We start from the raw sequence: 15,689 nt of genomic DNA on the forward strand, positions 1-15,689 counted from the left end.
CTCGGGTGTTTCTGTTCCGTTTCGCCCTTTAAACACATTTCCAGTTTCCAGCAGAGAGGAAACGAAGCCGCGTTCAACTCGAAACTTTAAAACACAAAATCAGACCAAATGAAACTCAGGGACGTTTAGTTTACCGGCGGATGATCCACGCAGCTCGTCCGGATGTTTAAACTTTCTAGAAGCTTCTCTAGTTCCGACCGCAGTTCCGCCGACATGTTTGTGAATGAGTTGGATCAGAAAAGGACAGAAACAGCTGCAACCACGAAGGAGAGGAAGAAGAGGGAGAAGAAGAAATAGAAGGGGCGCTACTGCCACCTGGTGGAGGCAGACAGGTCCTACAACAGTGTCATTGGTAAGAATAATAAGTCCGGTTCTTAAAGTTACTCACTAACCCGGCTGTCTCCAGACTGACGTCATCACGGTGTTTGAAGCTTCAAAACACAGAACAGCTTCAGATTCACTAAGAAACACCTCAGACCATCAGGATCAATGAAGGTGATCAGACCTGAGCGGGGGGGGAGGGAGGGAGGGAGCGGGAGACTTTCCCCCCTTCCTTTCGACTTCCTCCTGATCTGATCTTTACTCTCCCTCTTCTAAACGCTCTGTTGAATCTTTGTTTGTTTGTTGTTGGGGGCGGCAGTAGCTCGGTCCATAGGGATTCAGCTTGGGAACTGGGGGGTCGCCGGTTCGAGTCCCGTATGGACCAAGTAAGCGGACTGGTAGCTGGTGAGTTGCCAGTTTGCCTCCAGGGCACTGCCGAGGTGCCCCTGAGCAAGGCATCTAACCCTCAACTGCTCTATGGGCGCCGTAAATGACTGCCCTGCACCCCCTCTGTAATGCGTGTGTGTGTGATATGAGGGGGTGCAAGATAAATTTCAATTATGTGTGTTGGAAGTCGCTTTGGATAAAAGCGTCTAGCTAAATGACTGTAAATTAAATTAAATTGTTCTGTCGTTCTTCTTCTCAGTGAGCAGCTGTTCCAGCACTCACCAGGGGGGGGCGCTGCTGCTTCAGGCTGAAATCAGAGGGACAGATGAGGAGGCGGGGCATTCTTCGTCTAGAAGCTTTATTGATAATTGTTTACATCTCACAATGCATTCCACAAACAGCTGTTATTGTCACGACTGAAGTATGACGTCATCATTCACAGGTATACTTGCATAACAAACAGAAGATCCAAAGGGTTAACAATATTGGGCTCCACAGACAAAATGCTTCTTTTTTCTCTTGAATTCATTTCTTTATAGATTTAAACATGATGTGATGTGGATGAATGTAAACGTTTCCTTCACTAGACAGCTGCAGACATGACAGAACCACTATGACCTTAACGTGTTCATTCCTTTTCTAGATGTTTCTAACTAGTTACTGAGAAGCAATGAAGTTCTTAATGGTAGTACAAGCCCCGCCCCCAACCCGCCCCCCCTTCACACCCCCAGGACTCAAAGACGCGGTTCAGACCCGTCGAGCTGGTTACCAAGGAAACAAGCTGGAGCCGTCAGCACAACAGTCAAATCACTAAACACTGCTAAAGTCCAGAGGAAGCTGCTGACTCCGCCCCTTAACCACACAAGCAGGTGACGACAGAGGCTCGGCTCAACGGGAGAAGAAGAAGAAGAAATAAAAAAGACTTCAGGAGCTTCACCTCCCACAATGCACTGGGGGAGGAGCTTCAGTGGCGGCTCAGCTGATCTCTGACCTGCTGCTCCACAAAACAGAGAAAGAATTCTGAACTGGAAAAAAGTGTTTTTATTATTTTAACAAAACCTTAAGAAGGGCTGCACCCCCCACCCCCACCCTCCCCCCCTCCTCCCCCCTCAGGACATCAGGATCCTCACTCCACCTTACGCTTCATTCCAGGCACTTTGGCCTGAATCCTGCAGGGGGGAGAGAGAGAGAGAGAGAGGGGAGGGGGAGAGGGAGAGAGAGAGGGGAGAGGGAGAGGGAGAGGGGAGGGGGAGAGGGAGAGAGAGAGGGGGAGAGTGAGAGAGTGTGAGAGAGCTGTAACTTATCTGTAGTTTCATTGAACCCCAGCGTAACTTATCTGTAGTTTCATTGAACCCCAGCAGGGGGCGGTTCATCTCTTTACTTACTTTCCAACCACGTCCTGGATGTGGTTATTGATCAGAGCCACATAGTGATCGATCGGAGCCTGAGGACACACAGAGAACATCCCTGTCAATCAAACTGCACTCAGCGGCTTCTTTCATTTTTTCAGTGACAAAAAGTTAAAACCATGATCCGCCTGTCGTACCTGATGCTTCTCGTAGACGATTGGACAGCTGAACGCTCCAATCAGAGCTGAGGAAGAAAACAAAGGGGGTCAGCTGTGTGTGTGTGTGTGTGTGTGTGTGTGTGTGTGTGTGTGTGTGTGTGTGTGTGTGTGTGTGTGTGTGGTCCTTACTTAGGATCAGCAGTGTGAGGCCGTTAAAGAGCCCGCCCACGTAGGTCAGGATCCACATCAACACAGCAAACTGGAACACAAACACAGAACCATGAACTTCTTTAGGTGTTTTGGGTTTGTGTCCATGTGACCTATGACCTTCACAGAGGAAGTTCTGCTGGTTTCTCTCAGCCTGGTCCAGAGGGGAGCAGAGCTGCAGCTCTGTTTGCTGCTCTGCCTCTCTTGGGGGGAGGAGCCTGATGCTCTGCTGAAGAGTGGGGACTTAGTCTAAGTAAGGACAGTAACTACCCCTCACCTTGATGGAGTCCACCAGGTCCTGCACCAGGAACAGACGCCTCAGATCACAGATGGCCTTGTTCAGCTTGGCCAGAACCACATCCCCGTACTTATGGACCGAGTCCTCAGACAGCGCCACCTCCTGGTCCAGGAACTGCCTGTGAGGACAGGAAACAGCTTTTAACAAGACAGCGCCACCTGCAGGTGTCGGTGAAGATGAGAGCGCAGATGCAGGCGGGAGATGGGGTCAAAGGTCAGTTTGGTTCTGGAGGTACTGACTTGAAGGGGTGGCCATCATCAGACTTCTGGATGGCCTGCAGGATGCCCTTGTATATCCTGAAGCAGATGGTGACGGACAGCAGAGCCAGGCCGATGTAGGAGCAGACGCTCACGATGCTGCACACCGTCAGGGACAGAAGCAGTAGCAGGGCGGCGCCAAACACCACGCCTGTGGTCTTCACATCACGCCAGTAGAGGAGATCCACCACTGCAGGAGGAGGAAGAGGAGGAGCAGAGGTCAGGGCGGGCCTTCATGAGCCGTCACAGAGCAACATTAGCGCTCTGGATTCTTTTAAAGCTCCACTAAGTGAGAGATGAAGTCAATGTGCTCTATTGATCTGGAAGTGTCTGAGTTCTGTTGGATCCATCGCTCCCTCTGATTGAATCAAACATTCACACTGCTGGTTTCCCATTTGACCTTGAGAGCCTGGACAGGAAGTGGCTGTGGGCTCTTTAACTTAAACAATCCTGCTTTTAAACTTCCACTGTTCCTGTGCTCTTTACTGAAGCATCTGATTATTAGACACCGTCATGTGATCAGCTGAGGTCAAAGGTCACCACCGGATGACTCCAGCTCCAAACTGTTCAGAGGGAAACATCTTCTCTGGGACACGGAGCCCGCCTGCCTCCAGGTGAGCCCGGGCTCCCTGAGGGGGTCTCTTCAGTCCAGGACCACATACAGGGTCTCACAGAGGGACAGACAGAGGGATCCAGAGCCCTGTAAGTGGACACACCCGGTGTCCCTCATGGTGCTGAGACCTGAGGGTCTGTGGGGGGGGCGGCTGAGCTCAGGGGCCTGCTTAGATTTCACCGGGGAATTCCGTGGAGGTCAGCGGACATTATTAGACGTGTGTGTGTGTGTGTGTGTGTGAGGAGCAGACTAAGACATGCCGTTCCCTCACAGCTGCAGGTCAAACTACACTGATCACTCATCAATCCATGTAACAGTGACACCATTCAGGTTTGGATCAATCAGTCAAAGCTTCAGACAGTCACACTGTGGTGAGGCTCCAGCCACAGCTTCTTCCTCCACAACTCAAGATGGACCGGTGAGTCCACAGCCAGAGGAGTCACCAGAGCAGCAGGAGAGACCATGCACCTCAACTGGATCAATGACTTTGATTACCAATCATCATGACAGAAGTCTATTCACTCCTGATGATCTCATAATGAATCATTCATCCAGGATCATGCTAACTGATCACACTCCATACTGATGAGTCAGCCTGTAGTAGTGACGTCACACAGCAGATCAATACTGACAGCTGGACTCAAACATGATGTATTGCACGAGATGCTGACTGCCAGAATGAAGTAGAGCGGCTTCATTTCTAAAGACTGTTCATGTTTAAACAGAATATAAACATTTTATGAGTTGGTGAAGCTTTAAAGTGAGAACTGCTTTATTCAAACATGTCAGTCATTATCGGAAGGTTCTGTCTGTCTGTCTGTCTGTGTGTGTGTGTGTGTGGAGCTGGAGGCGCTAGCTGAGTTAGCTCCCTGTTAGCTGTGTGCTAACGGCGCGGCTGCTCGCCACATTGACACAGATAGTAGCCACAGGCCGTGAATGAGGGACATTGCGTAAGAGACGGAGGAGGAGACGGAGGAGGAGGAGGAGGAGGAGGCGGCTCGGAGCTCCCAATGTGGCCGCCTGGCTACATATGGTAGCAGGCGGGAGCTAGCACCGGAGCGGTCTGGTTATTAATAGCCCGCGCATAGAAGCTAAACGCGGGACTACGATCCCGTTTCAGAGCCGCCGGGCCGCTCCCTCCTCCCCGCTCATCGCTGTCAACATGCCGGTGTGCCGTGTCACGCCGCTCCCTCCCCTCCCCGGAGCTTCAGACCTCACCGCCCCGACTAAAACGTCAACCAGTCCGGCGTGACCTCCGCAGGCGGCCCGGTCCCCCTCAGAGCCTTTCCGGCCTGAGTCAGCCCGAGGCCCGGGGCTCAGAGCCAACACACAGCGGCGACTAACCTACAGCAGCGAGAGCAAGGGCTGGATGTAAAGAAGGAGCGAGAGACGAGAGGAACAGCACACTGACCCTGTTTGGCGTCCATCTTGAAGCTCCGCTAAGCGAGCAGGAGAGCAGGAGCTGACTGAGGCTCCGCCTGACTGACTGACCGAGGGAGGGAGGGGGAGGGAGGAGGAGAGAGAGAGAGAGAGAGGAGAGGGGAGCGAGAGAGGGAAAGGGAGGGAGTAAAAAGGATAGAGAGAGAGAGAGATGAGAGAAAGGGAGGGAGGAGGAGAGAGAGAAAGGGAGGGAGGAGAGAGAGAAAGGGAGGGAGGAGAAGGGGAGAGAGAGAAAGGGATGGAGGAGAGGAGAAGGGGAGAGAGAGGAGGAGAGATGGAGGGTCAGTCAGGTCTTCTGTCACTGAGCTCAGGGCTTCAGTCTCTCTGCTAAATGGATTCTAAACTCCTCTAACCTGCAGCAGATTAACTCACTCAACATTGTAACTCTTTAGTTTGTTAGTTACAAAATCTCAGAATACAGAGATTCTGTAGTTAAAGTGCCTTTATGTCTCCACGGTTACGGCTGTGTTGAGTCATTGTCCTGCTGGAGAACTCTCCCCTGTACTGGATGATGTCATCGGTTATTCATTGTCTTTGGTTACCTAGGCGACAGGTGGACTTTATGCTGTGCATGACAGCAGCACACCTCTGTCACACTCCAAAGAGCATCGGTGACAACAGCACAGGCTTTTATTGTGAAAGATCCACAGGAGGACATGAGCTTCCGTACCAAACTCAAGGCTGGGAGAAACTTCAGGGCCCTGCCTCCCACAGAGGGTCCAGACCCCACAGAGGGTCCAGACCCCACAGATCTACACAACCACAACTTAGAGAGGAACACACAAGAGTTCAGACGTGAGGGAGACCAGGATGATGAAGTTTGTAGGGTCACATCTGCTGTGAAAGCCACTAAATGTGTGTGGATAAAGAATCCAGATTGGTGAAATGGAGCCGGCCCCTCCTCCTCATTAGCATCGGCCAGCGTGTTAACCAATCAGAAGCCTGCCAGCAGCTGTGGTCACGCCCCTCCCCCACTCTACCTTTGCTCACCCTTCCTCTCGTCAGCGGGCCGACCAAAGGTCTCTGCTGCAGGCCACAAGGACAGAGCAGCAGAAACATCTGAATCAAACTGAATCAAACTCTGGGCGGGCGGCTCAGCAGAGGGAAAACATCAACGAGTCAAAGAGAAGAGTCGCCGACACGCAGGAGGCCAAACTCTCCAATGTCAGAACACGCCTGAATGGCGTCTCTGCTGTGGCGTCACACACACACACACACACAGGATCTGGCCTCTGAACCCAGACAGCTGAAACATTAAACTGATCAATCAAGTCACAAAGTCCAAAGAATCACTCTGGACAACTAATCAAACAATTGGTGCAGCGTTGTAAGCTTTGTGTTATCAATAAGTACACACACACACACACACACACACACACACACACACACACACAGTACCCCGCTCCTTCCAGTGTGTTAGGGTTTAGGGTTAGAGTTAGGGCTGACAGTTAATGGCTGACAGTCCATTTTGTCCACAGACGTCTCCATGCCGTCTGTTCAAACACACATTCCACAGAGACCAGCACGGCTCTGAGTGTGTGTGTCGGCTGCAGGAGCTAACGAGGAGGTGGAGGAAGAGGAGGAGGAAAACCAAAGAGGGAGGGGTGAACCTGAGGAAGGCTTCCTGTAGGGAGGATGACCGCAGCAAACTGATAAGGCCCCGTCTGCTTTCCTGAGCTCCCTCCCTGTGTCTGTGTGTGTGTGTGTGTGTGTGTGTGGCCCCCCCTCCCCTCCCTCCCTCCCTCCAGTCAGCTGACTGGGCTGCCAGCCCTCTGATGCAGCAAATCTAAGCGTCTCCTCTTCACCTCCTCCCTCTCTGGTCTGCCTCCCCTCGTCTCTTCTCTCTCTCACTTCCTCCCCTCTTCTTCTCAAACCTGCTGATGAAGAATTGACACAGAGCAGCTCAATGATTTGCCTGAGGAGAATGCTTGGTGCTCCTCACTGTGGCACACAAAGTGTTGATCTGAAACTCTCGTTTGTCTGGTTGGTTATTATTCCCTTTGTTTTAAAAGCAGCTACATGCTGGTTCTTCATTGATTTGAGGTCAGATGTGGTAATGCCTCAGCTCCTCCACTAGGGGGCAGCAGCTGCTCGACAGTGAGGGCAGACAGACTAGAGAGCACTGGAGGCTTGGATACTGACTGACTGACTGACTGGGATCAGATCCTGGGGGGGGGGGGGGGGGGATCAATGACATCATACTAAAAAGGCCTTTGACATTGAAGAATGTTCCAGTTGTGATGTGGATCAGGTGAGAGGACAGGTGAGCTTATAGAGGATCCAGAGGTGAAGGTGATGACATCAGAGCCACACTAGAGCAGTTTGATCAGCTGCAGCTCTGCCAGAGAGCAACGCTGTGCTGAGGTAAGAGACGGTTACATAAAGAGATCACACACCCACACACACCCACACCCACACCCACACACACACACACACACACACACACACACACCAATTGTTTGATTCTTGTTTTGATTGAACTTGGCTGATATTTCACTTACTTGCCTTTGTTTGGTTTGGTGTGATTCAGAGCAGCGGGTGGATCACACACACACACACACACACACACACACACACACTTCTCTGCTTGGCACACGTATGATTTCATCCTTGGGTGCAATGAATCTGCAGCCGAGTGAGCCTGTTCAGTCAGTATGAGGGTGTGGCTCAGGGTGAGGTATGTGTGTGTGTGTGTGTGTGTGTGTGTGTGTGTGTGTGTGTGTGTGTGTGGGGGGGGTCAGGTTACAGTTTGGCGTCTCAGCTTATTTCCAGAGGAGTCAGAAGCTAAAATCAGACTGCAGAGTCATCAAACCTGAGCTCTGCTGCTCTCTACACCACAGCACTCAGAGGATCACTGAAGACAAAGTGTCCTGCTCTGCAGTGGACACACGTGTGTAGCAGTAGTGAATGTGTCACACACACACCCTCAGTGTACTGCTGCCCCCCCCCCCCGAGGTGACCGTTCTGTCTCCACTCATCTCTTAAACATAGAATAAGAGGAAAAGTCCAGAAACATCTCGCCTCTAAACATCCAGGCCTCCTTCCAACTTCAGCCTGTAGTTACACCTTCATGTGGCAAAACACAACAAGTGAAGTTACAAACCCTAGAAAGAAAGAAAGAAAGAAAGAAAGAAAGAAAGAGAGAGAGAGAGAGAGAGAGAGAGAGCGCAAGGGAGACATGAGGGGAGAAAATGACCCCTGCTGTGTCCAGGCCTCCCTCAGCCGTGTGTGTGTGTGTGTGTGTGTGTGTGTGAATATCAGGATTATTTCACTAAAATGTGCTGCTAACCGACTCAACAGTTTACTTTAGTTTATACATCTGTAAACATCTGGTGAGCTGACATCAAAATGCAAACATCACTGATGAAGCGTTGCCGTGGGAACGATGAGCAGAAGAGCACAAAATGCAGCACAAACAAAAAGTCGAACGGCAGTGAAACACAAAATGCAACGTTAATGTTCAAAGAAAATGCAAAACAGGAGGAAGATGCAAAGGATGAAAGGTGACACCCAGGAGAAGGTGAGGTGGAGCTGGCAGCCGATTGGTCGGTACGAGGGAGAAAGGAACCAAACAAAGGGGGATGATGATGACAAAGATGCTGATGAGCATGGAGGGGCCAATGAACACTGATGATGGGGGGAGGGAGGGGGGGGATGTTTACCTGCTCTTGTGTTCAACTTCGGAAACATTTTGCCGGCCAGCACGCTCTTCGTAGCCCCGCCCTCTGGTGTGCCGAGTGGCGAGTGGCTTAGTGGAGCTTGGGATGGGGGCTGCTGGGTCTCCAGCTTCTCCAGCTCTGCCTTGCTCTTCTGCGGGGAGGTCTGGGTGAGGAGGCGGTACGAGCTCTGAGCTGGAGCCTCTTCTTCACTCTCTAGGGGCGGGGCTACATGTGTTGGAGGCGGAGCAGATACTGGAGCCACATCCTTCTTCCCAAAGCATAGATCATCATCATCCATGGAGGTCTCTGGTGCCATAGAGGAGGCAAACTTGGACGTATCCAAAGCCTCAAGGAACTCGTCGATTACACCTCTGGGTGGTCTCTCGATAAACTCAAACTCCTCAGAGGAGGCTTCAGGCTCAGAGGCCTCCTCGGCCATCTCCGCCTCCTCCACGTCCATATCAAGCTCCTTCTTTGCCATTTCCACCTGGAAGCTGGCGGGGTTCTTGCCCATGGCTTCTAGGACTGGAGACAAGGAGTCGGCTGTGGGCGACTCAGAATCTGAATCCTCAGCCGGGGTCATTTTGCTCTGGAAATCAAGCGGTTTGAATTTCTCAGCTACTTTTGGGGAATCGTGGCTTGAGAACCAATCCTTCTGCTGGATTTGGACAGGTTCCTGTTCCTTGACATTAACTGGGATGGTGTCCTCCACTTCTTTGACAAGATCGAAGGCGCCAAAGCAATTGTCGTCTTCAACCTTGGCCTTGTCCGCCGCTCTGGCCTCAGTCTCTTCAGTCATCTCTTTCAGTAGAGACACTTTAGCGTCAAAAGCAAATGGGTTGTTAGCCGACAGATTGATGGGTGGGTTGGGCGACTCCATCATCCTCCGCTCCAGGATGGGACTCTGGTCCTCTGGGCTTCCCTCGGACGAGCCAGAGTCCAGTTTGTCAGGGTTTAGAGGGGATGACTTCAGGATATCTGGGAGAGATGGTGGCAGAGCAGAATCTTCCTCCTCATCATCATCATCACATTTCAGACTTGACTGAGTGACTGACTGCATGAGAGAGTCAGCGGCCATCTTGCCTGTATCACATGTCTTTTCCTCGTCAAAGAAAGACTGTGGTCCATCCTGGGAATCTCCTGTGTGCCCGTACTGGACCAGATCTGGGGTGGGACTCTCAGACATTCTGGTGGCCCTGCTGTCAGAGGTGGCGTCTCCAAAATGGGAGTAGCCAACATCTGCCAGTGGGGAGTAACCTTCAAATGGGTTATTATTCTTCTTCATCTCATACATCAAGTCATCGTCTTCATCAGACTGGTCTGCAGAGTACTTGGAGGAGCCAATGGGAGCTGTGTCCTTGGAGAAGGTATCCATGGAGACCTTGGAAGTGTCTTGAGATGCTAGGAGCCGTGAATCCCAGTGCTCTGTTGGGTTAGAGGAGGCAGGGTGAGACTCGGGGAACTTCATCTGGGGGTTCACAGGGGAGGGACCAGTGGAAGACCTGTCTGAGCTACACAGCTTCTCTTCAGGTGAAAAGGAGATGCCGCTGTCCTCACATGGATTATGCAGCCCTGGCTCTTTCCCTAAACTCAGGTAAGGACATGCTAACGGATCAAGAAGGTCTTCCTGATTCTTACTATGGCCCGGTCCAGAATCACCCACTTCACCCACCCAAGGCATGTCCTTGGATCGAGCAGAGGGATGTTGGGTAGAGAAGGAGCCGAACGGTGCAGCGGATGCTGAAGTAGGGGGCTGGTTGGGACTCTCGGTGAGAGAGAGCTCTTCCAGAGAGTCGGGGGAGTGGAGAGGGGAGAGAGGAGAGATGGGGGCAGGGGAATCACCCTTCTGCCCAAGTGCTTGAGTAGAGAGGGAGGAGGGAGAATGCAATACAGTACATATCAAAGACACACTCCATTCCTTACACCGTGACACTTCAGGACCAAAGGTATGCAGCATCAAATCCTGCTAGCTTTGACTTGGGCTTACAGTTTGGCAGGTAACTGGATGCTTCAGGAGAAGTTAATAAATGATGCTTCCACTTCAGCAGCTTATTGAGGAGACCATCATCCTGCCCATTTTACTCACAAACCCTGAATCACACCCATAGAAGAGAAACTAACTAAAGTGTCCCTCTGCTGCCGTCGTCTCTTTCACTGGGAAGGAATGGAACGGCCAATAAATGGCGAGTTACCTGCCAAGCATAACAGACTACACATGAGCCCCAGCCAAAGTGATCAGGATTTGGCGAGTGGGCGGCTGACTATCTGATCAGGGACGTGGAGGTGAACACATTCTTGGTCCCTGGTACGGAGCCAACAAACCATGGCTACAAACACAGGCTGATTAGTGATGAGATGATGAAACACGGCCCGATCTAAAAGGCTCAGTGTTTCAGTGAGATCATGCGCTGTGTACTTTGAGAGAAGAATCATCTTTTCTCCTCTAAACACTCTTCACACTGTTCATATTCTAAACTAAACATTCATTTCAATCTAATGCAAGACGAGGCCAAGCCGTGTAAGTATTCAGTCTATAACCAAAACAAAACGCTCTCTTCTACATGCGACACATCTACAGCTGACCTGCATGCTGTGTTATTTACATTCAGTCACTGAGCTGAGGAACGGCAGAGAGCAAAGGAAGGATGGAAGGTGAAAAACAGTGAGCAGAGAACTTGCCTGTAGGGAATTGCATCAGAGGATGAGGTTGAGCTTTAGGAGGAGAAGGTGCATCTGTGGAAGAATAAAGGAGAAGGACAGAGTGGAATCAGTCAGTGTGCAGGCCGAGCAGAGAAGACAGAACCAAAGAAGCCAGAGATGTTAGGAGGAGAGAGGCTACAGCTGCAGGCCAGCATCACATCAAGCGTCTAAGAAGCTACAGACCCACACAATGACCTGCAAAGAGCACCAAAGACAGGACTGTTCCCACTAAGGAACACATTTTGTTCCCAGAACTACCATCTCTGAGGACATTTTCAGTTTCAACTAACACACTAATGATTGAGCAGCTGCTGGGTGGAACTCAAGGTGAGACAGTTGTTGGGTCCTTCTAATCCCTGCTGGAGTCTGTGTGTGTCCAAACTGGCCCTGGTGACATCAGAGACCAGGCAGAACTCCACCATGTTAAGACCTTTTTAGGATTCCACACTGGGAGTTGTGAAGTGAACAGCTGCTGTGTTGATGCACCTGTCAGGTCCTGCTTCTCCTTCCCAGCAGACCAACATGGAGTCAATGAGTGACGAGAACCTTTCAAACACTAAACTGTAATGACTCAGTATCTTAGCACCAAACTTCCTCCCTGAGCAGCGAGTCAGAGCAGTGAGTCAGAGCAGCTCAGGGATGCGTCCACATGATTCAGTTCAAGTTCCACCCTGAAGCAAACAGTACAGCGTACAGAGTCCCTACGGCAGAGCCCCTACGGCAGAGTCCCTACGGCAGAGTCCCTACGGCACAGTCCCTACAGAGCCATCTACTTTACTAAGGAAGCACTCCTGATAATATTGATTCATATTCATCAACAGAAAGCCAGGAACTTGTCTGAAGAGTTGTCTGAACAGTCTCTCTTCCATACTTATCCAGGCATGGAAACCACCAAATACCTTTCCCTACTGTATGGGAATGCTCTATTGATCCATACATCAATCAATCAAGTCACCGGTTAGAGTATTATAATAATAATAATAAGACAGCAGTAATGTGAGGCATAGAGCAGGCGTAAAGATAACAGCTGTGCACTTATCTTCAGCACTGCGGGTCTCTTGAATAAAGGCTGAGCCTGACAGGGTTCATGTTACTCTCCATGTGCTACCTGAGCCTCACACTCTCACACTGCTGACATGGAGGATTTAGGTTTGCAACATCACCGTGGAGCTCACCGGGCTCAAAGGTGTCCGTGTCGTCACAGATCAGAAACATTCTGCACACGCACGCTGGAATATCACCATGACGACCAGTGGGATTGAACTGATTCACATGTGATCCTCGTTACAACCTTCACCACAACATCAACACACACAACAACCAGAGACAGACAGACAGAGCCTAGGTCTTAAGCCTGTGGATCTTTCCTCTGCATGTACTCTGAGCTCTTAAGACTCACACTGACACTAAACCAAATCATGTTTAGGACATTTGTGTGTGTTCCTCTGTGTGTGTGTAGACCTTCTTCTCTTCAGGTCTGTAGGTCTCTAATGGACCCTTATGGATGAGAGGCTTTCAGTCTCATAGTTAGTGTTTGCACATGTATGTATTTCTCTACATACATGTCATGAATGATGTAAATACTGCTGGCAGAGAAAAAGACAGAAACCTAAAAACAGGAAGTAAATAGAGAGAAAGAGCAGGAAGTGATGATCTGTTTACAGGTTGGTCTTTTGTTCAGCTGCTGACTGCAGCTTCAGCTGATCAGAGGCCTGAAGCCAGCAGCCCCACCCGGAGAGGGGGAGGGGGGGAGGCAGGCCTGTGTACCTGCTGCTGCGACTGACAGCAACCTACTGTGTGTGTGTGTGTGTCATCCCGGGCTCCAGGCTCAGGGTGTTGGCCTGTCATGGGGGGGGCAGACCGGACCACGCCGCCGTCAGAATAAAGCAGAATCACTAACAGACGGAGCGGATTCCTTTGTTGTGACTCAGCTACGTGCTAACGCCCTGCGCCCTTTATCGGACACGGAGCCGCCCGCCCCTCTCTCCGCTCCACACGTTGGGCCTCGTCCCTCATCTTTTACACGACATTTAAGAGACGCTTTGTCATAATGCGTCACGTGGAATAAACTCATAATTTGCGTTACACTCTAATTTCACTCCAAACCAGACGGAGACATTCATTAACCAACGTGTGTGGATTTATCCATCTACTCTCCTACGCTCCATTTATTCATTTATATACGTGTTTTTTCTGCCCAAATATTTTTTTGGTTTTGTTCACCGTTCATATTTTTTTCTAAATACCCATCTTTTGTCCGATAATGGAACTCTGGCCGCAGCAGTAGCGGGGAGCAGCGAGCATATGAGCCCTGCTCAGGCCGACACACAGGACACACGGGCCGGGCTGGAACAAGCAGACGCCGGCACACATGTTTCAAAACACATGTTTAAAACACATGTGATATTTGACAGGTTAATTCACTCATAAACATGTCTGAATGCTGCCAGTGGCTCAGTCTGCTTCCTGCCGTGTAACGGGCCGAACAGGTGGGCCGCGTCTACACAGCAACACCCTGCTAGCCTGTTAGCTCCCAGTCTGTTAGCCTGTTAGCTCCCAACCTGTCCGAAATTAACGTGTTACAAGCTAATGGTCGTGTTTGGTTTAAGGACATTCAGCATCCACACTCCGTCTCCGTCTCTGTCTCTGCGCAGAGACACTCCACTGTCCTGAGCCCCGCAGAGCTGAGGATGCTAACGCGCTCATCCATCCTCCACATTACCTCATTCACTCTCTCACTTTAAGCCGAACCCGGTCGGTTCTACATGTAAACACTTATAAACGTCCCGTGTTCAGACCCGTCTGTCCCACAGCCTGTAGCTACTCACGCCCAACATGCGAACCGAGCCAGAATGGAGGACCGGACTCCGTTAACCCGCAGAGCAGCGCGTTGTTCGGTGCGGAGCTCCGGTACCGCTCTCTTATCGGAACCTATTCGGGTGACGCAGCCGGGTTGTGTTCGGTGGAGACAGACGGGTCGTGTTCGGTGGGTTACTCACATGACGCCGGAGCCGCTGCTGCTTCCTCTGCTTCCTCTGTCGCCACTGGTCGCTCTTCTGCCTCCGCGGGGGCTGGAGCTTCTTTCCGGGGTTCAGCCGGTGGGAGGGTCTCGCGCTCCCGGATAGGTTCCGGTTGAGGGGCAACTTCTGGCTCCGATTCCATCTGTGCGCTCACCGGTTCGGCTTCAGGGGTCACAACAGGGGGCTCAGGGACCGCAGCGGCGGTGGTGGAGTCCGGGGTCTCCGGTTCTGGCTCTTCTACCGCTGGAGCTGCCTGAACCGGTTCTGGTTCTGGCACCGTTGCTACGGGAACCGATGACGTCACGGGCTCCGGCTCCAGGAGCGTCGCTGGCTCGTCCACGGCGGGGACGGAACTTTCTACGAACTCGCCGTCCTCAGCCATGTGCCGCTCCAGGGCGTCCTGGGCCCCGCCGACCAAGTCCACTATGTCGTCCACAGTGAACAGGTCTTGCTTGGGGTTCGAGTCCTGGTCCGCCTCGTAGTGGTGAAGCTCGTCTTCGTCCACAGGAGTGGAGGTGGACGAGACTCGCTGCTCCTCGCTGTCTGCCATCTTTCTTTTGACCAAACTGTCTCCTGAGGCTTCAAACTTTCAGCTCAAACTACTTTTGGTTTAATTAAATCCCGAAACTAAACTCCGCCGGGAACCCCGTGAATCAGCCGTGAAGTCCCTGCGGTAGCTGAGAGTTTGAGCACAGGACAAAGCTGGACAAGTGCGCCACACCGCCGCTGCCTCAGAGTCGAACCCGAGACCCGCACCGTCACCACACGATGCTGAAGGGGAGAGACGGCGAGGCACGCGAGCCAATCACCGGCCGAGCTGCTCTGAGTGGCGCGGGCCTGGGCCAATCAGCGAGTCACAAAGTACACGGAGCCCGCCCACCGGAATAGTGGTCTGAAGTTGCAGCTCTGTAGACGCGAGGAGGAGCAGCGGGGTTCAGACGCGTTACATAAGCGCTGCTCCGCTCCGCGCACACAGTGTTCCAGCACAAGTACGAGCAGATAACAGTCCTGAGGCAACGTGTCGTCAATCAAAGCTGAAAGGAGGAGGAATCATGTCGACGGACTGACTCAGCTCCGTGACGACACATTCGACCCGGAAAATAAGTTAGCAAAGCTAGAAAGGAACCAAAGGACAATTAAAGGGTTCGACTGGATCTGTGTTTGTATTGTGTTGATATGGTGACCCCCCCCCCCCCCCCCTCGCCTACCTCGCTGAGCCAATACATTACTGTCCATAAGGCCCACACAGTTTGGGACCAACATGTCCTGTATGAACCCGC

The 15,689-nt window shown here is 51.6% G+C and overlaps 2 protein-coding genes across 5 annotated transcripts in view; both read right to left on the bottom strand.

Moving 5' to 3' along the window:
• The window catches only part of prorsd1 (prolyl-tRNA synthetase domain containing 1), a 1,833-nt gene extending 1,539 nt beyond the window's left edge, over positions 1-294 (bottom strand). Inside the window, exon 1 of the mRNA XM_076140527.1 lies at positions 135-294. Within this exon, the coding sequence (XP_075996642.1) occupies positions 135-215 (81 nt within the window). The 5' untranslated portion in view covers positions 216-294. The remainder of the gene's footprint in view (positions 1-134) is intronic.
• A 755-nt stretch (positions 295-1,049) lies between these two features.
• On the bottom strand, positions 1,050-15,192 carry LOC142990673 (reticulon-1-A-like). 4 transcript variants are annotated; one of them, XM_076140526.1, is made up of 9 exons: positions 14,389-15,192; positions 11,369-11,422; positions 8,693-10,546; positions 2,960-3,167; positions 2,700-2,838; positions 2,405-2,474; positions 2,255-2,301; positions 2,094-2,152; positions 1,050-1,877 (listed from the first exon to the last, which is right to left on the bottom strand). In XM_076140526.1, exons 1-9 carry the CDS (start codon positions 14,957-14,959, stop codon positions 1,835-1,837), a joined length of 3,045 nt encoding a protein of 1,014 aa, XP_075996641.1. In that variant the 5' UTR covers positions 14,960-15,192; the 3' UTR covers positions 1,050-1,834. The 4 variants fall into 4 exon arrangements, with proteins under 4 accessions (XP_075996641.1, XP_075996638.1, XP_075996639.1 ...); XM_076140523.1 differs by lacking the exon at positions 8,693-10,546 and having other exon boundaries at positions 14,389-15,188; XM_076140524.1 differs by lacking the exons at positions 8,693-10,546; positions 11,369-11,422 and having other exon boundaries at positions 14,389-15,187.
• Positions 15,193-15,689: the final 497 nt, after the last annotated feature.

The sequence above is a fragment of the Genypterus blacodes genome, unplaced genomic scaffold (genome assembly GCF_046128005.1).
Source record: "Genypterus blacodes isolate CSIRO-AG114 ecotype Tasmania unplaced genomic scaffold, CSIRO-AGI_Gbla_v1 ptg000650l_1, whole genome shotgun sequence".
NCBI classification, from domain to species: Eukaryota; Metazoa; Chordata; class Actinopteri; order Ophidiiformes; family Ophidiidae; genus Genypterus; species Genypterus blacodes.